The sequence below is a fragment of the Scaptodrosophila lebanonensis genome, unplaced genomic scaffold, assembly GCF_003285725.1.
Source record: "Scaptodrosophila lebanonensis strain 11010-0011.00,11010-0021.00 unplaced genomic scaffold, SlebRS2 tig00000096-arrow-pilon, whole genome shotgun sequence".
NCBI lineage: Eukaryota > Metazoa > Arthropoda > Insecta > Diptera > Drosophilidae > Scaptodrosophila > Scaptodrosophila lebanonensis.
Window position 1 is genome coordinate 947,414 of NW_022060567.1, and position 17,728 is coordinate 965,141.

At 45.1% G+C, this 17,728-nt stretch overlaps 4 protein-coding genes across 4 annotated transcripts; 2 read left to right on the top strand and 2 right to left on the bottom strand.

The window, feature by feature from the left end:
* Nucleotides 1–187: 187 nt before the first annotated feature.
* Nucleotides 188–1,581, top strand: LOC115627459 (APOPT family protein CG14806, mitochondrial). The gene is made up of 3 exons (XM_030523129.1): nucleotides 188–262; nucleotides 318–578; nucleotides 1,072–1,581. Exons 1-3 carry the CDS (start codon nucleotides 221–223, stop codon nucleotides 1,294–1,296), a joined length of 528 nt encoding a protein of 175 aa, XP_030378989.1. The 5' UTR covers nucleotides 188–220; the 3' UTR covers nucleotides 1,297–1,581.
* Nucleotides 1,322–11,203, bottom strand: LOC115627458 (histone-lysine N-methyltransferase trr). The gene is made up of 7 exons (XM_030523128.1): nucleotides 10,614–11,203; nucleotides 5,400–10,546; nucleotides 4,113–4,592; nucleotides 3,451–4,046; nucleotides 2,819–2,948; nucleotides 2,564–2,746; nucleotides 1,322–2,503 (listed from the first exon to the last, which is right to left on the bottom strand). The coding sequence occupies exons 1-7, from the start codon at nucleotides 11,155–11,157 to the stop codon at nucleotides 2,411–2,413; spliced, it is 7,173 nt and encodes a 2,390-aa protein (XP_030378988.1). The 5' UTR covers nucleotides 11,158–11,203; the 3' UTR covers nucleotides 1,322–2,410.
* A 305-nt stretch (nucleotides 11,204–11,508) lies between these two features.
* LOC115627632 (39S ribosomal protein L16, mitochondrial) lies at nucleotides 11,509–17,705 on the top strand. Its single transcript, XM_030523368.1, has 4 exons — nucleotides 11,509–11,607; nucleotides 16,535–16,831; nucleotides 16,893–16,958; nucleotides 17,017–17,705. The coding sequence occupies exons 2-4, from the start codon at nucleotides 16,783–16,785 to the stop codon at nucleotides 17,631–17,633; spliced, it is 732 nt and encodes a 243-aa protein (XP_030379228.1). The 5' UTR covers nucleotides 11,509–11,607; nucleotides 16,535–16,782; the 3' UTR covers nucleotides 17,634–17,705.
* Nucleotides 11,581–16,571, bottom strand: LOC115627629 (structural maintenance of chromosomes protein 4). Its single transcript, XM_030523365.1, has 5 exons — nucleotides 15,773–16,571; nucleotides 14,647–15,705; nucleotides 14,217–14,518; nucleotides 12,460–14,140; nucleotides 11,581–12,360 (listed from the first exon to the last, which is right to left on the bottom strand). Exons 1-5 carry the CDS (start codon nucleotides 16,460–16,462, stop codon nucleotides 11,917–11,919), a joined length of 4,176 nt encoding a protein of 1,391 aa, XP_030379225.1. The 5' UTR covers nucleotides 16,463–16,571; the 3' UTR covers nucleotides 11,581–11,916.
* Nucleotides 17,706–17,728: the final 23 nt, after the last annotated feature.

The following is a 17,728-nucleotide window of genomic DNA, read 5'->3' on the forward strand; positions in this document are numbered from 1 at the left end:
AACGCTGCTAAGTTGCGGTTAGAGGTCTGGGTAGAAACTGTTATAAATATACATACAATTTAGATTGATTCAACTTTTCAGTTAAATATGAATGCTTGCGCCATCTATTGGCGTATCGGTTGCGTAGCAAAAGTATCGATACTCAATTTCAAATGAGTGGCAACCATGGCTATTTCATCCCTGTCAACTCTGCTCATTTTATTGGTAGTAAACATTAAGAATGTATAAATGCACAACACATAGGACATTTGGCCAACTCCAGGTTCGTAGTACTGTTTTCAATAACTTGATGGCCCGGACTTAATGTTTTGTTTTAGTTGTGGCCACGCTGGTATGCAAAGGCGGTGGAGAATGAACCGAAAAAGAGTCAAACTGTCGGTCTTGCGCAACGGCCGGACCCAGAATCTGTCGGATGCGACTACATAGGACCGCCAGATCCAGATTCTAATCTGCGCCCCTATGTACGCCACTATAACAATCGAGAAACGCCTCTGGCCAAGAAATTACGATTGCGTCGCATTGAAATCGACGCATGGAACAACGATTTCTGGACAAAACACAACAAACGTTTCTATCAGGTGGGTGATGGAATGAGCTTGCTTAGAGCTTTTTATGCGAATATTTAAAAACTTTGTGAAGCTACACTGATATAAATATAGCCGTCTGAAATTCAGGCCAAGTGCGAGCTCTACTTAAGAGTGCTTACATCTAGCCCAATCGATATTGCTCAAGTAAAAGAACCACCTATAAAAGCACAAGTTCAACACAAATAGCATTTCAAGAAAAAATGTACTTAAACTAAACCCAAAAGATTAATATAGGAAGCCTCAAACGAGAAAGATCTTAAACCCCAAATCTGGTCTCATGCTTTCCAAATTAAAATCTATATTTTACAATATTGAAAAACCTATTAAAATCAAAATGTTTGGTTCTGGTATAAGAATTTCGAAGCGGACCGTACTTTTTCCACTATTATCGATTCACACACTGCAGAAAGAGATAGAAATATATAGCTTTCTCACTCTAATCCATATGTGGCTAAAACTGAACTTTCTTTTCATTCTTCTGCAGGAGAAGGAAGATTTCATTCAATTGCACAAAAATGCCGGTACTGCTTCACAGGACATTACCGCTGACAGCATGAGCGTATTTTACAAATCGTTCCTGGACAAAAACAGGCGTATGCATATCATGTACAATATATCGTGGTATCTAAAAAATGTGGAACTTCTGGTGCTGGCATTTCAAGTTTTTCTTCAGAAATTGTTGCGTCGAGAAAAGAAACCCACACAATAATAATAAACAACAACACAGCTTCAAATAATGTACAGAAATTGTTGACTTTTAGTTAAATTTTCTCTAGGCCTCGTGAAAATGTGCAAAAAATGAATGCAACACAAATATACAATATGCAAACGAACTATAATGCTTACAAATTTTTGCTTAAAATTTACTTAATAGTTAAGCGGCATTAATTAAATATGTGTTTTGGGTGTGTATAATGTGTGATCATTAGATTTTGATGTGTATTACATCAGAGCAGACGACAAGTAAAATAAAAAATTATAATAAAAATACCAATATTTAAAAATTAAATTATTAACTGTTGTAAAAAGAGTTGGTTAGCTTAGACAACAATTTGTTTTCGAAGGTCTTCATCCTTCACTTTCCTGTTCTTTACTTTTCTTTAGTCTAGTAGTGATAACAAAAACGAAGGCACACACGCATAACGAAAAGTGCCCGAACCTGGATTAACTGCTCCCCATCCTCATCTTCTTGTTCGTCCTCCTCTTGATCTACAATTCGACAATTCATCATGTTTGTGTGCCCGCGAATGAGCGAGCGCCTAGCAGATGATTTTGGATCATCATCTACATAAATACATATATACATCAGTGAGTGAATAAAGAAGTGCATAGTGCACATTTCGATCTATCAATTTTTAAATACATATGTATATATATCCATATATAAAGGTATATTGTATATATATGCACATACACATGTATTGTTCAATGAAAACTTTAAACTAAAAAAACACTTTAATCTTAAGAGCAATAGAATAAAAATTAGCTACAAGGTGGCAGCGACGCGCATTCGTGGGCACATATACACAACTTACTAAACTATATGCTAATTATTCAAATATATATTTATGTATATATATGTATGGTATATATGCATGTCTGTGCTTAAACTGCTTATAGAATATGCTACATTGATCTGATATCTAACAACTCTTCCTTTTTTCTCACTGGGACGCAGAAAATGCTCCACAGGTTGTGCTGTAGTTGGTCAGTGTTATTATATGTATATATAGGTATATATATTAACATTTATGTGTGTTTGTGTGTGTGTGTAAGTGTGGGAAACCTCCACCATCAACGCGACCGTATGAATCAACATCTATTTAATTCATCCATTTGCGACAATTTGGAGCACCGCAGGCACACGGAATCTTATGTGCATCATCCTCAATGTCAAATTTATAGTCATAGGAAAGCTGTGGAGTGCGGCATGTGATTAGATGGATAATTTGTATTTGAAATGGCTCATACTGTACCTCTTCACCGCGATATATCTTCCGCTTGGCAAATATTATAATGCGTACATCACGGTCGACCTCGACGATTTCGGTGACACAGTTCGGATTGCATGAATGATTGATGTAACGTGCGAGACCTCCACTGAGGGTTGCATCGACCACACGATCCTCGTCCAGCCGGAACATATAGATGCCACGATTCTACAAAGAGAAAAGGCACATATGTACATGTTAAACAATTACACAAATTCATTATCATACATGCTTACTAACCTTTGACTCGTATTGCTTCTCACGGAGCTCAGAGACCTCCGTGCGTATGACTTCTCCAATGTACTCAATTATCATGGTATGCTTCTCAATGTCGCGTGCCGCATACAATCCCAGACCCTGAATTTTCGAGCTGGAAGAACGGAAGGATGAGAATGCAATTATTGGACGACAAGACGATTATAATGTCGAGGACATTTGGCATTGGCAAAGAACAGGCACAAATTATATTTCAAAGCCAATAACATGGATACACAATGGAGAAACTAGAGCATAGATATAGATTTTGCATTGAGACGCTACAGAATCTAGTCTATGACTCATCCTGCAGCCCTGAATGCAGACCTTAGCCACGAGCAAAAGCAGGTCCGGTAATCACCTCCTTGTCCAAATGGCTTAAAGTTGGTTGGTTGCTGTACCTAACACCCATTCAAGAACACAAACATATTATGCCTAACAGAAGATTAGCCGATTTTTGATACCTGCTAAATCAATATAAGCACGGCCTAATATGTGAACCAATTAGATATCAACCGATATTTTCACAAGTTCCTACAATTTTCTTCCCTTCCCTTTTCATTAAGTTGTTGTTGCCCCATAATGCTTATTATGTATAGCTCATTCGGAGTACTTACCGCGCCAAGTAGACATTGTTGCGCCACTCCTGCTTCATCTTTTTGTACTGAGAGCTCTTTGAGTGGACAAACTGCTTGCTATAGGGGCACGCAACTTCACCGGCAATGGATGCCGAATTTGCCATTCGTTGGGTGCTAGAGCTGCCGGCGGTGCGTTGGGTGTGGGGCTTGCGCCAGACCAGCAGCTGGCGTTGTTTAGGTTCGGTGCGAGCCGCGCCAGAGGGATTTATAGCGAGCGGGAACTCAAGCAAGGGGTTGCGGCCGTACTTAAAGCGGTAGTTGGTAAGCGTTTCGATGCCGGGCAGGCTCTCCAGTATGCGTACAATGGCGGGCTCCGTCAGCCCGAATAAATCCTCGCCGCTTATGTGCTGTGGGAAGAGTTGCAACCATTTGTGGACCTTCCGCAGATGACAGATAGGTTGCAAGATCTGCTGCCAGACTAGCGAGGGTGTGCTATCACGAAATTCGCGATCCGGTTCTGCACCACTGGGGTCCTGCACGAAAATGCGGAACTCGGGACGGCAACCGGCCTCAGCAATACTGCAGATGTAGCGACAACGTCGGTTTGGACGACGCACGCACCAGTAATAGCGGCACTGGAAGATCGAAGGTACTTAGCAGCTGCAACAGGGCAAAGTTTGCGGTTTCTAGTGACTACTCACCACCTTATAACCAATGGGATAGATGTAGTTTGGCGTGTGGAACGCGTCCAGCTGATGAGGCAATAACTGGCCAACATTAAGGAAAGTTAGATTCCCGACGCGCAACAGATTGCTCAGCTCCGAGTAATGCATGACTGTGGCCACCTGACGGTTCTCGTCGCGATCAACAAAGACACGCCGATGCACCACAAACGATGTCAGCTCGTTCTCCGTCGATGTTGCCCCCGTCGAGCTGGTTGCCGCGTGAAGACTGCAGTGCACTGACTTGTTCTTGTAGAAGACACACTCATCCCTGATGGCACAGGGCAGGTGGTAGAGGTTGTTACAGCGCGACTTAAAACATTTGATGGTAGCCCCCATCTGATGGCAGCCACTGCACGCCTGATTCAGGCCCGCTTGTAGCGCCGTCTGGAAGTTCATAAGCGCACCTGCCACCGTCTCGTATACACCATTTGACCACAAGGCACAGTTTAGATGAACCTGTGAGCAGAGACCAAGGCACACGGTAATGAAATACAACAGAATTTTACTAAGTATTCAATTCAATTATAACATCTGTATACTCTGAGGAAGCCCCATTCCTTCAATTAAAATCAACGTCCTTGCGCTTACACGTATGTACATATATGTTTGCTACGTTGAGGCACATTGAGGAACTAACTCGTAAATATACTAACAAGGTTTGCTCATATATGTACATACATATTCATAAAAATGTTGTTCGCATCAATAAGAGTTTGATGCCCCAACCTGTTGTGGTTTAAATGTTTCTATATGACATTCCAGAATACCCTTTCACCAGTCAATTCATAACTGTTGTTACAGATATAACGATATACACACGATAATTACTGTTTATTTTGAAATGTATACCATGAATAGTCCCAAGTTTTTAATTGTTCGAATAAGTTCGTTGAATTAAATGCGGCGCAATTATTCAATTAATATTTAAAGAAACATAGATAAAGACATTTTTGCTCGCACATAGAAACTGGAATTTAAGTTTACAAAATTTGATTTCTTCCACAAATTTGATCGAGCTCGGAAATGGGAAGGTTTAGACAAGTAAAATGTATTGGATTTGTAAACCAGAAACCATACTATGAAAGAGTAGAGATTGAGGGACTCAGTCCAAAAGTATATCATCCAAAACAAAGCTTTACTGAAAAACTGAAAGCTCTAGGTACTAGGTACGACAACAAGGCTAGAGAGGTCTAGTTGTAGAATAATTGTTACCTCTAATTGAGACTTCTTGATTACATCTGTTCATTCTATTGTTATACGCACCCATTTATCCACATCGAAGTTGAGAAGACGCGAAGGTCCGTCCGCATGTCCATCACCACGTTGATTACAGAATACACACTGACGTGTGTCCTCCACAAGGACGCTAACTGAGCATAGGTCCCTGTCCCACACTGTATTGTTGGGCGACAATTCGTTCTCGAGCTTAATGGTGGAACGCGCCTGCAGCTCGGTGGCAAAGCAATCAGGACTAAAGCACTTGATGATGCTCTTGCGTGGCGGTGCCGACGGCTTTGGAGTTGGTGGTGCACCATCCTCGCTGTCGATCTCTTGCTTGGGCTCCACCTTGATTATTGTCTGATCGACAGGTATCGACTCGTTAGAGCCTACATTCTGGCCTGCGGCGAGAATGGACGCTGCCAGAGCATCCCCAACCTCGGTGCCGCCTTCCTTGCCACGCCACTTGAACTGCGTGAGGCAGACCCGACTGCAGAAGTAAGAGTATGCCGGCGGCACAGCCCGTGGCGGCAATAAGCTCTCCAGGTGCGACAAGATCGGCGGCTGGCCCTCGGCCACGAATTGGTTAGGTACGCGTAGACCGAAAGCAGCGATAGCACTGCAACAATTACGACACAATTTACGCCGCCCATTGAGTATCTTTTGGAGATGACCATGACTAAGGGCCGATGTGTTGCCCGTCCGCAGCTCTTGCGGCCGCTTGAAACCCTTCTCCGCCTCAATGATCTTACAGGTGAGCGCGGGAGCCAGATGGAGAAGGTTCGCCAGATCGCGGAGCACACCCGCGATGTTGTCCGTCGCTGACGTGTGCAGCGACAGTATCACATTCTGGTTCTTCTGCTGGTAATTGTTGTTGTTGCTTGCCGAAGCCGCAACCGATGCCACACCCACTCCCACTCCTGTTCCGGTTGATGTAACAGCTGTTGACGCAGACGCTGCCGCGCCAAGTGCCTGCTCCAGTTGCTGGGCCTTGGCAAGCTCCTCGCTGCAGGTGCGCAGCAGAGGCGAGACGGGCACACGAAGCGTGACGACATCTTCGGCCTGGGCGACCGGAGACATACGGCCATGGACACGACTTCCACTGTTGTTGTTAAGCAGTACTAGTCCGGGATAGCGCGTAGGGCGCGACATAGCATGCCAGGCAACCTGGCCATCTGATCGCGTTGCATAGACATTCTCTGCGGGCGCATCGCGCTCCACCAGATCAGTTGTCTCCACATTAGAATCCCGCACGACGCTGATATGGCGCACCAAGCGTTCGCGGGGATCCCGCTGGATGTGTGTGGAGAACTCCTGGTCGTAGAAGTCGTTTTGAATGGTCGAGAGATGCTTGCTGTCATAAGCTGCGCCGCCAGAGGAACGACCGCTTTGACCGGTCCCCTCGCCTGTGCCGCTGAAACGCTCGCTATCGTATAACGATGGCAGACTTGAATGACGCACGTTGCCGAATGGTCCCAAAAGCTGATCCAGCTCCTCCCCATCGAGTTGACGGTGCAACTGAAAGGCGCGCGGTAAGGCCGAGCTCTTCGGTTTGCCACCGACGCCGGCGTCGCTCCCAATAAGTGAGTTTCGGTTGAGCAAAGGTTCTAGCACCTGCAGCGACTGCATCTGACGTATATGAGTCATGAGCTTCTCAGTAAATGCATCGTAGTCTTCTTCGACTTTGGACAGCTTACGCACGCGCTTCTTTAGCATAGGAGAGCTACCCGCACTGTAAGAGGCGTTACTTGAAGCCAGTGGGCCACCTGTGAATTGGTTGCCCGTCAGCAGGCCACCCATAGAGACTATCGAGCCGGCGGGCATAACGCCAGGCATGTCCTTTAAGTTGTTGTTAAGGTTCGCCTGATTGGCACGACGCGGCTTTTGATACTCCCGTTTGCGCCGCTTGCGCTGATCCCCGACCTTCGGCTCCACGGTCGGCGGATCCGGCGTCTGTGAGGCTTTCTTCATGATGGCCGACATCAGGTGTACCTTTTCAGCAGAAGATGGGAGCGGCGGCTTCATGCCAGAACTGCTCGCAGAGACTACATCGGGCAAAGGCACTGTAACTACATGATTGACTGTCAAGCCTGGCTCGGTTTTCACTTCACTGAGCATGCCATGACCTGTCTTATCTTCCAGCGGCTGTGGCTGCTGATGCTGCAACTGCTGATGTGGGTGCGGATGCTGTTGATGCGAATGCTGAGGTGCTGGCTGCTGATGCAAATGTTGTTGTGGGTGTGGATGTTGTTGTTGAGGAGGCGCATGCATTTGGGGGTGTTGTGGGTGTGGATGTTGTTGCTGCTGTTGTTGTTGCTGCTGTTGTTGCTGCTGCTGTTGTTGTTGCTGTTGTTGCTGCTGCTGCTGCTGTTGTTGCTGCTGCTGTTGCTGCTGTAGTTTGCGCTTTTGTGCCTCGCTCACTTTGTACGGTATCTTATTGATAATGGTTGCCATAGTTGCCCCATTGGTATCCATGCTATTGGCATTCGACTCCTGCATCTTCCAAGCGCTCTGCTCGTTTAGCTGCTGCTGCTGCAATTGATCCCGCGCCATTCCGCTCTGCTCACAGCTCACATGCTCCTCTGTATGACTGTCGTGATCCATCGGTGTGGCCAATTTGGGCTTTACCTCCTTTGGTTTGGTCGTAATGGATATGGTAACATTTGAAACAGGCGCACCGCCGGATGACAGCTCGTATGGAGGGGGAGGGGCTTGTTCCGTTACTGGTGTCTTATTGAGAGTTGGGGCTACCGGTGTTGAAATAAAAGATGTCTCCTTGGATACAATCTGCACCGATTGCTTGACCTGTGGAGGTTGCTGGTGGGGCTGGGATTGTTGTAGATTTGGTTGTGCCACTGTAACAGGTGGTGGTGGTGGCGGAGGTAACACTGGTATTTGCTCGTTCTTGTTTATCACAGCCTCTAGCTTCTGTGGTTCCGTTGGCTGTTGACTGATGGTGGGTGCGACTGTGGCAGGCGGCGCAATGGACACACTTGTTGCCTGCGTGGTTACCACAGGTGTGGATACCGGCGGAGGTGTTGGTGGTGGCGCATTGGCTACAGTGACGGCAGTAGGTGGTCCACTGGTCCCTCCGCTACTGCCGCCTCCTCCGCTACTAGTGCTGGGTGCGGCCGGAACGGGCGGTATTACAGGACGCGCCAGTTGTGCCTCTAAAGAGCTAACCATTCCCATGCTGGGTGCCCGCACGTTGATTACCTTGCGGGCAGAGAGCGTGGGCGCAGTATTAGCGGCCACGTGGGCAGATGTGATGGATATCTGGTTGAGGTTGTGACTTGTGTTGGAGTTTTGGAGCAGTTGCTTTAAAAGCACATTGTTCGAGTCATCGACCTTGCTGGGGGCCGTCGAGGGTGCAACATTGACGTTCTGACTGCTATTGGTGTTGTTGGTGTACAAAATACGTTTCTCGACAACAGAACTGGAACTGGTGGGTATCTCCTCGGCGACCTGTTCCGTAGACGTCGGGGGTTCCTTGCTGCTGTTTTCCAGCTCGGCAGACATCGATGTCGACTGTTTAATGAGCAACAGCTCAGCCTTCAGATTGGGCTTGGGTTCGTTGGCATCCTCTTTGCTGACTTCCTTGGCAGTGGTTGCGGCATCAGTGACGCTACTTGCGGCCACGGACACACTGATGTTCATCATGTTTTGAGGATTTTGTGCCTTGGTTGCCATTGCCGTTGCTGCAGTTCCTACATTTATCTTAGCCTGCTGCCCCTTTTCCACCTCCTGGCTGACCGCGTGCATCTGTATGGTCGCACTGTTGGCCGGCGTGGTCAGCAATTTGGGCTTTTGATGTGCCATTGTTGTCTTGGACAGGAGCAGCGATATGTTTTTGTTTTGTAACGAGATAATGGGACGCGAGCTCATGCTGCTGACTGGACTGGTAATACAAATGGTAGCTGCCGTCGACTTGGCGACCGCCTCACTAAGTATGGCGGACACTGAAACGGTCGAGGTGGAAAGCTCGTTGCAAACTGAGACCGAGGACGGTGTCAACACATGCGACTGCGGCTGCTGTTGGGACTGCTGCTGCTGTTGTTGCTGATGGGCACCTGCCGGTTGCTTGAATATGTTGATATTGGGTGTACAGTTGATGTTAATGTTATTGTCTAGGGGCTTGATGACCACACTATTGATGCTGGCTAGGTCGTTAGCTTCATTGTTGCCGGCCTCCATACTCTTGGATTTGTTCAACAGAATCTTTTTAATGTTCTCATTAAAATTGAGGTTCTGGCCAGGGACCAGGCGCGTCTGTACCGTTGTGGATGCGGTGGTGGACGTTGACTCGTGCTCTTGCTGGTCGGTCACGTCGTGCAATTTATCCTGCACCATGGTGTAGGTTTGATTGGGGTTGCTTGTATTTATGGTCACAATGCTTCCCGTGGGTGGCGCCAGCGATGAATTTGCAACTTGATGTTGTTGTTGCTGTTGCTGGATATGGATCATCCGCTTGTTAAGCATCTTTGACGTAACAATTTTCGTGTTGGTCGGCTTAATTTGCACAGAGACTCGCTTTACATTCAGCACTTTACTAAAACTCAAATGCTGAGGCTGAGTTGTTTGTCCGGGCCCGCTCATCACTGTAGTCACTTGAGCTGTTTGCATCTGCTTGTTGTCAACAATTGTTGCGCCACCGGCAGTAGTGGTTGTGCCGCTGGCACTCATTATCTGAGCGCCCTGCAGTTTTACCAGCGGTACCGATATAGTCTTGTTGTCGATAGACACTTTCGCTGTTTTTTGTCTCATTTCGGCTAGTGTCTTAGCGTTGACCACCAATTGCTGGCCCTTTAGCTTGGTCGGTAGATTTATTCCCCTTAACAGTGTAGTCGGCGTCTGGCTGCCGGTGGCAGTTGTAGCCGTTGTTGCTATGTTATTGAACAAATTATAATTGGTTGTCGCCGTCTTCTGCGTCACAATTGTAGTACCAGCGCCACCAGTGCCGGGACTGGCGCCATTATTCGTATTTAGTATAACAGTCGTGGGCGTTTCGTGCACGGGTTTTATCTCGGCTGTTGGGGCAGGTAGCAGCACGTAGTCAATCTCCTCAGTTTTGCCGCTTTGGTCGTTGCAGCGGTCGGTGTTAGGCTCAATAGATATAATTGAAGCCGTCGAGGACGTTGACGAAGCTGACGATGATGCAGAAGCAGCATCTTTTTTGGTAAACGTAACAAAACCTGTAAAACAAGGGCATTGAATCAGAAAAAATAATGAAGCCTCCAACAGGAAAACTGTGCAATTTACTTTGCTTTTGGCTATTATCGGCCACCGCCTCATCTGGTTTAATTGCACTCATTTCAGTGTTTGTCCCAAAATTACAAACTATAATCTGCTCTCCCCTGCGCTCCCGGGCATCGTCAAAGCCAGCTTTTAACTGCAGATTTGTTAAAGCGAGCGATTGGGTTGCTGTTGTTGTAGTCACTAAAATACGTTCGTCTCCCGCAGTCTTGGCTAGGCCCGCACCCAAGCCACTGCAAACCACTGCCGTGGAAGCGACAGTCCCTGTTGGTACAATCGCTGTTGTTGTTGGCGTTACTTCTAATGCTGCAGCAGTAGCAGAAACAGCACGTTGTTTGGCGGGCAAACTACCCGCTGCCGTGCAAATAATTATGTCCGTTTTAAGTTTCTTGCAATTTGTATCGTCGGTATCATCAACGCTACTTCGCTTTTGTATATTGATTGTATTAAAATTGGCTGCTGCTGTTGCAGATGTTACACGTTCGGGTTTTGCTTTTTCGGCGGCAGCAGCCGGAGCAGCAAGCGATGTTGTCACTTTCGATATATTCATAACAAATCACTAAACACTAACACACTAAATCGCTGGCAATTAATGCTTAATACACTTAAATTTAGAGTTATATACATATAGAAAATTTCAAAACATGCACTATTTAGACAATAATTTTCGTGTATGCAGTGTATCCTAAACTTTAACTAGTGATAATACAGGCGGAGTTGCATTTTCCGATAACGATAACAAAGGAGCACAGCACACCCAAAGAACCAGTGTTACCACAACAATCCGCGAATAAGCTGCCGATAATTTTACTCATAACCACCAGGCTTTGAGTACAACAAACCTCATATACCTGTGTACTTATTTACATGTAGTTGCACAATTGGTGCACTTGCACTGACCATTTAAGCCGGACCTACCTTGGTCAGTAACAAAATAATCATCATATCTTGATCGCGGCATTTAAATCTACAATGAACTCTTTGTCAAATTCAGTTGTTGGTGAGTGCCAAAACACCGGCCTATGTATGTATGTACATAAATAAATAACGGCCAAGAATGCCGGACCCAATTCTATACAAACCCTACACCGTCAATAAGCGCACGTTTACATATTTAGCAGCAACAATTACCCGGTTTTTACTTTGTCAATTTATTTAATTACATTTTTATTTAAATTTAGCAACAAAAGTCGATGTACATACATATATTCCGTCCGGATCTTATCTTATTTAAAGAGTTTAATGTACTTTATTCATAATTATACTATAAAAAAAAATTCGTAAAATATTGCAATTGTGTTGAACTATTTTAATTCTGAGTAGATCCAATGTTATCGTTCACATTTAATAGTGATGATGTGATACGATGTGAGACTACGGTGCTTTCAAGTGTAGGCGCAAAAGTTAATTCCCTGCCACATGTGGTTGAACTAGTCTCGGTCTCAAATGTAGTTTGACTGGAGAGCATATCCTCCTGGACCAATGTATTTTGAAAGACTGATGTCGCTGCTGATGATTGAGGCAGTTGTGAAGAAAGCAACTGTTGTGTTAATGGAAACTGGTACGAGGGTAGTTGTGATACAGAAAGCTGTGTTTGTGGGAGCTGCGATTGTGGCTGCTCCACTTGATAATTTCGCATGGTTATGGACTGCGTGCAATCGTTTACTTTATATATGCCCACAATATAATTGGAAAGCTCAAACATATTTACTCGAAGCGAAACAATGATGAACTGAGCGTTCTTAGTGCGTTCCTGGAAATAATTGGGATTTGTTTACAGTTTAGTTAAGACCTGATACGCTACAACATTAGAAAACAATTATAAACAATCCAATGTATTTAAATCACGCACCTTTATGTAATGACCCACGATTGAGACATTTTTGAAATCCAATGCTGCGTCGATTTCATCCATAAAGTATAGAGGCGAGGGTTTATAATAGTGCAAAGCAAATACCAAAGCTAGTGACGAAAGTGTCTTCTCACCACCCGACAGATTGGAGATGTTCTTCCAGGTCTTTTTCGGTGGACGCACACTAAATGCGACTCCCTCCGTAAAGGGATCCATCGAATCCACTAGCTCGAGTTCAGCATCGCCACCTAAAGTAATCATTTGGTACATTTCCTTCAGCTTGCGCGTTATGATGTTAAAGCCCTCCATAAATTCTGTATAGCGTCGCTTGCGAACCTCCTCGTATTTGTCGCGCATCTCATTACGTTTAGACGTTATATCCTCGAGCACCTGGACTCGCTCTAAATACTTATCGCGTTTATCACAAAACTCACTGATGACTTGCAAATTGGGCTTTTTCTTCAACTGCTCCTCGAGTATAGATTGTTTGTATTGCATAGCCTTGAGATTCTCCGAACAGAGCTCTTCCTCAGTATATGTTTTAAGTGGTGGCTGCGGTTCTGTGTCGCCGGGTATATCGTGCAGTGTTAAGGGCTTTAATTGAGCTATCCAGTATGGTATTTCCGACTTGACTTCGTTAATTTTGACGACTACCTCTTGGACTTTTGTTTCAATTTCTACCCGCTGCAGATTACGCTCCTTTTCCTGTTCATTGAGTTTATCAATATCCTTTTTTATTTCGGAAGACTGGGACTTTGCATTTTTGATGCCCTCCTCTGCTTCTTTGAAACGCGTTTCGAGGAACTCCTTACATTCCAAACATTTTTGACGCTGTTCGTTCAGTTCGCGCAATTTGTCCTCCGCCGTCTTGATGTTTTCCTTCAAATTGTTTGTGTTCTTGTTAATCCGTTCAATGTTGCGTTCAGCAGTGCTCAGCGCCACATTCAAAGATCGTATATTTGCAGCGAGTTTTTCAATCTGATTGCTAACTTTCTTGATTTTAGCCTCCACTGGTTTTACATTCTCATTGCGAAGGTTGTCATATTCTTGCTGAATTTTCTCAATCTGATCGCTCATGGCCATTTCTTTTTCGGAAACCTTATCGAGACGCTTTTGTGCCTCAGTAATTTGAGCTTCACGGGCTTTTATCGCTCCTGCATTGGTGGTTATGTTCTCCATGCGTCTTTTCTGCTGCTCACACTGTTTTAGGCTGCTGGACATCTGCTGCTCCAGAGACTTAATGCTCACGCTTAGATGTTTCTGTTCAGACTCGCTGCGTTGGAGCGTCACTTGCAATTGCTGCAGTTCCCGTTCTAGCCGCCCTTGCTGCTCCTGACAGTAATTGATGCGAGACTGTAGTTCTTCAGCCTGTATTTGCATTTCCTCTAGCGCCTTTTGGGAGATTTGTGAACTGTTGGCTGACTCGCTCGTCTTCGTCTGCACTTGGGTGCCCATTTTCCCGCAAATGGGACGATTGCCACCACCGGACATGGTGCCCGTCTGTTCAATAATCTCACCACGTAGGGTTACCACACGGAATCGTACCCGTCCATAGGCGATGCGTGAGCCTTGCTCAAGATCGTTAGCCACCAGTGTGTTTCCGAGGGCGAAGTAGAATGCTGGACGAACACGTTCATCTTCGATTTCAACAAGATCGTAGAGACGTGGCACGTTCTCCGGCCTGCAAGGAGATGAAATGATTATTTAAAAGTGTATTAGATCTAATCACAAAATTGTATGTTCTATTTAGAACTTACGTATTAATAGGATAAGCATGATGCTCCAGCTTCTCCAGTGCTATAAACGAGGCACGACCCACGTTATATTGCTTCAGGGCCGCAATGGCCGCTTGTGCTGTGTCCAAGCGGTCCACCACAATGTTGTCCAATCGACCGCAGGCCGTTGATATTGCAATATCATATTTGGCATTAATGCCACCCAAATTTCCCAAACGTCCAAGTATGCCTGGTATTTTACCTTCCATTTTTTGGCGCATTAAAAAGTCTAGCACTTTGTTGTTAGAACGTTGCATTTGCATGTTTGAGGAGCGTTCATTGATCTGTGTGGAGAAATGTGAAACGTTTTTATAACTTTTAATTATTTACACTAAATTTAAGTTAATTTATTTGCAATTTATTTATTTTTTTAAAGGAAATTTATAGATAAATACATGCACTCCCAACTTACCTCTTCACGCAGCTTTGCGCACTTGGCCGATAACACACGTTCTTCCTTGCCATATTTATCTAGTTCTGCGTTCTTTTTTTCTATTTCTGCTTTTATATCGGGCATGCGTTGTGATAATTCTTTGAGTTGAGCTTGTTTTGCCTCCAGACCGCGTTCCGACTCTTCATAGGATTCAACGAAACACGCGTATTTCCGCCTCTCTATCGTCTCCACTTGCTTCAGCATATTTAGCTCAGATTGGTGAACCTGTAGCTCTGCCTTTGCAGCATTGACTTCTTCCTTGAGGCCGACCAGTTCATCGCTACATTTAAGGCGTTTCTCTGTTAACGGTTCGGTTTTTTCTTTCATTTCGGCGAGCTTTTGCTCCAAATCCTCATTCAATTTTGTTTTTTCCTTCTCCAGGCGCTCCAATTTTGTTTGACATTCTTCAATTTCTTTTTCATTTTTCTCCGGCAATTTGTGTAAGTTTTCCAATTCTTTCTCATTTTTCTCGATCTGTGCCTTATCCTTTTTGCGCTGCTTATTTGTATCCTCCATGGCGCTTTGAATTTCATTGTAGCTACGCTCCTCACCCGCCTGTTTCTTCTTGAGGTCGTCTCGGGTTTTGCATAGCAATTCATAAGCCTCTACTTCTTCTTTTATAATCTTCTCCTTTTCAGCGCGTTCACTTTTAATAGCCGCTGTGCCCTCGTCGTGTTCTTTCAAGTCTGCAACATGCTTTTCGTGATCCTGGGTGTGCTCCTCCAGCTTTTGTTTCTTTAAACTAATGTACTTTTGAGTCACCCAGTTTTTGGTGCGCACAAAGTCGTTCTCTGTGCGCAGGAATTCTACAGCCTCGTTGTATGGTTGTTCCAAGTCTTTCATTTCACGCTCCGCCAGTTTGCAACGATTGTGCTTATCTGTGCGCTCGTCAGTAAGTTGATCCACACGATGGTTTATCTGCTGCAGTGAGCGTATGTAACGCTCTGTACCCACTATATCCTCGAGATACTCCAGCATGCCCGATTCGTTTTCATTCTGACCTTTCGGTTTCATCATCGCTATAGATTCAACTTCACCCTAAAATTAATGGAATTCTTTAGTAAGCTATTGGGCAAGATTGTGTTGAACAGACGTCTTAGTATACCTGCAATATAAGAAAACGATTGTGCTCCAAGTCCACGTTATGCTTTTTGAGTAGCTGGGCCACCTCTTTTAGTTGCACGCGTTTTCCATTGAGCTGATAATAGGATGTATTATCCCTCATAGCAGTGCGTTCCACCACGAACTGTGAATTCGGCACGGTATCACATGTACCATCGTCCTTATCCACCACCTGCTCAAAATGCACGGCTACTGCACAGCTTCGCAAATTGGGATACTTTGCCGACTGATGAATAAGTGTCGAGACCTTCTTGCAGCGAATGCGATTGGCGCGACAGCCAAAAACAAACATCATTGAATCGATAACATTACTCTTGCCACTGCCATTTGGACCAATAATGGCAGTAAAGGAATGATGAAACGGACCCAGAATCACTTGGCCTGCGTAACTTTTGAAATTGTGATTCACAATGCGCTTGATTATCAAACGCGGTCCCGTGCTCTCCATAGAGCAGTGCGCCGGAACTGGCGGTGGAATATAGATATCCCCAATACGAGTTCCACCTTCCTCATCATCTAAAATCAGGGCATCGTCCAAGACGTTGACAGAGTTATCAGCGTCATCGGCATCCTGCAGCGGAAACTCCGGTAGTGGCTGTTGATTTTGTGCACGAGGCGGCCCCGGAACTTTAAATTGCCCGATTTGGCGTGCACCCTTAGGCGTGCCCACCATTCTTAATTATTTTGTATTTATTATTCACTGCTTTAATCACAATGATTTTAATAATTCTTCTAAAATTTTAAGTTAAACGAGTAAAATCCAAAGAACTCTAAAAGGCGCGGAGAAATAAACGACGCGACGCCATGCCAGGGCAGAAGCGACGCCATGTTAGGATTGCTCATATAAAGCGACATCTAGCGGTGGAAATGAAAGATGTACAAATAACACCCGCAACTAAATAAAAGGTACTATAAATGCTCAAACGCCTCGATGTGTTTTTTTTTTACATCACTGAATATTATATTGCCGGATCCTAGGCAACAAAAATCGCAATGTGGTGCATAAAAGTTGTATCACAACTGTTTAAAAACAGCGTGGCATGTATGTATAATGTTCAGCCTCGATCTAAATAAACACCATTAATAATTCCGACTCGCTTTAGCTGGAAATTTAACAGCCGTTCATACAGCCGGCCTCAAATATTTTGCGCCTCCAATCAAGTACGAAAGTAAGTTCTGTGTTCATTAGTTTTTGTGGCTTATATACATTTACCCTTTCAATTGCAGATGTTGAAAAGGTGGAGCGTCCCAAGCTGCGAATTGTCGAACGCCAGCCACAGCATCCACCCAATATTCGGCCACCTAAAATGCAGAAACGTTTGCGCTACATGCGTGGTCCCGAGCTCGTGCACAACACCCTTCTTCACAAGCAGTATGCTATTGTTGCAGCTGGTGGCGGTCGACTACGTTGGGGTCACTACGAAATGATGCGTCTTACCATTGGTCGGAAGATGAACGTAAATACAATGTTCGCCACATGGCGTGTTCCCGCACCGTGGCAACCAATCACAAAGAAAGGCCAGGGTCAGCGCATGGGTGGTGGCAAAGGCGCCATCGATCATTATGTAACTCCGATTAGGGCGGGACGAGTAATAGTCGAGATTGCTGGCAGATGTGAATTCGTCGAGGTAAAGGGATTCCTCCAACAGGTGGCCAACCAGTTACCATTTAAGGCCATGGTCGTCTCCCAGGAGATGCTTGAGCAAATGCAGGTTGACGAAGAGCGTAAAGCGCGCGAAAATGAAAACCCATTCACCCTAAAATACGTTATACAAAACAATTTAAGTGGCTGCCACCGCTGGTTATCGCCAGTGGACCATAAATGGTTTGGCAAACATGCGTAGACCAGCCGACATAGCTGTAGTTATTATGTGTGCTAATAATAAAATTATCTGTTGATTTGTTAACGACCAAAACAATTGTGCATTTATCGATAAAC

Bases quoted from the DNA above. Each gene is read 5' to 3' on its own strand.
- LOC115627459 (XM_030523129.1), top strand. From the start codon at position 221: ATGTATAAATGCACAACACATAGGACATTTGGCCAACTCCAG. The intron at 263-317 runs GTTCGTAGTACT...GTTTTGTTTTAG, and splicing joins GGACATTTGGCCAACTCCAG to TTGTGGCCACGCTGGTATGC. The intron at 579-1,071 runs GTGGGTGATGGA...ATTCTTCTGCAG, and splicing joins ACAACAAACGTTTCTATCAG to GAGAAGGAAGATTTCATTCA.
- LOC115627629 (XM_030523365.1), bottom strand. From the start codon at position 16,462: ATGGTGGGCACGCCTAAGGGTGCACGCCAAATCGGGCAATTTAAAGTT. The intron at 14,519-14,646 runs GTAAGTTGGGAG...TTCTCCACACAG, and splicing joins GCGCAAAGCTGCGTGAAGAG to ATCAATGAACGCTCCTCAAA. The intron at 14,141-14,216 runs GTAAGTTCTAAA...ATCTCCTTGCAG, and splicing joins CATGCTTATCCTATTAATAC to GCCGGAGAACGTGCCACGTC.
- LOC115627632 (XM_030523368.1), top strand. From the start codon at position 16,783: ATGTGGTGCATAAAAGTTGTATCACAACTGTTTAAAAACAGCGTGGCA. The intron at 16,832-16,892 runs GTATGTATAATG...GACTCGCTTTAG, and splicing joins GTTTAAAAACAGCGTGGCAT to CTGGAAATTTAACAGCCGTT. The intron at 16,959-17,016 runs GTAAGTTCTGTG...TTTCAATTGCAG, and splicing joins GCCTCCAATCAAGTACGAAA to ATGTTGAAAAGGTGGAGCGT.
- LOC115627458 (XM_030523128.1), bottom strand. From the start codon at position 11,157: ATGAATATATCGAAAGTGACAACATCGCTTGCTGCTCCGGCTGCTGCC. The intron at 2,949-3,450 runs GTAAGTACTCCG...CCGTTCTTCCAG, and splicing joins AACAATGTCTACTTGGCGCG to CTCGAAAATTCAGGGTCTGG. The intron at 2,747-2,818 runs GTTAGTAAGCAT...TTCTCTTTGTAG, and splicing joins AGAAGCAATACGAGTCAAAG to AATCGTGGCATCTATATGTT.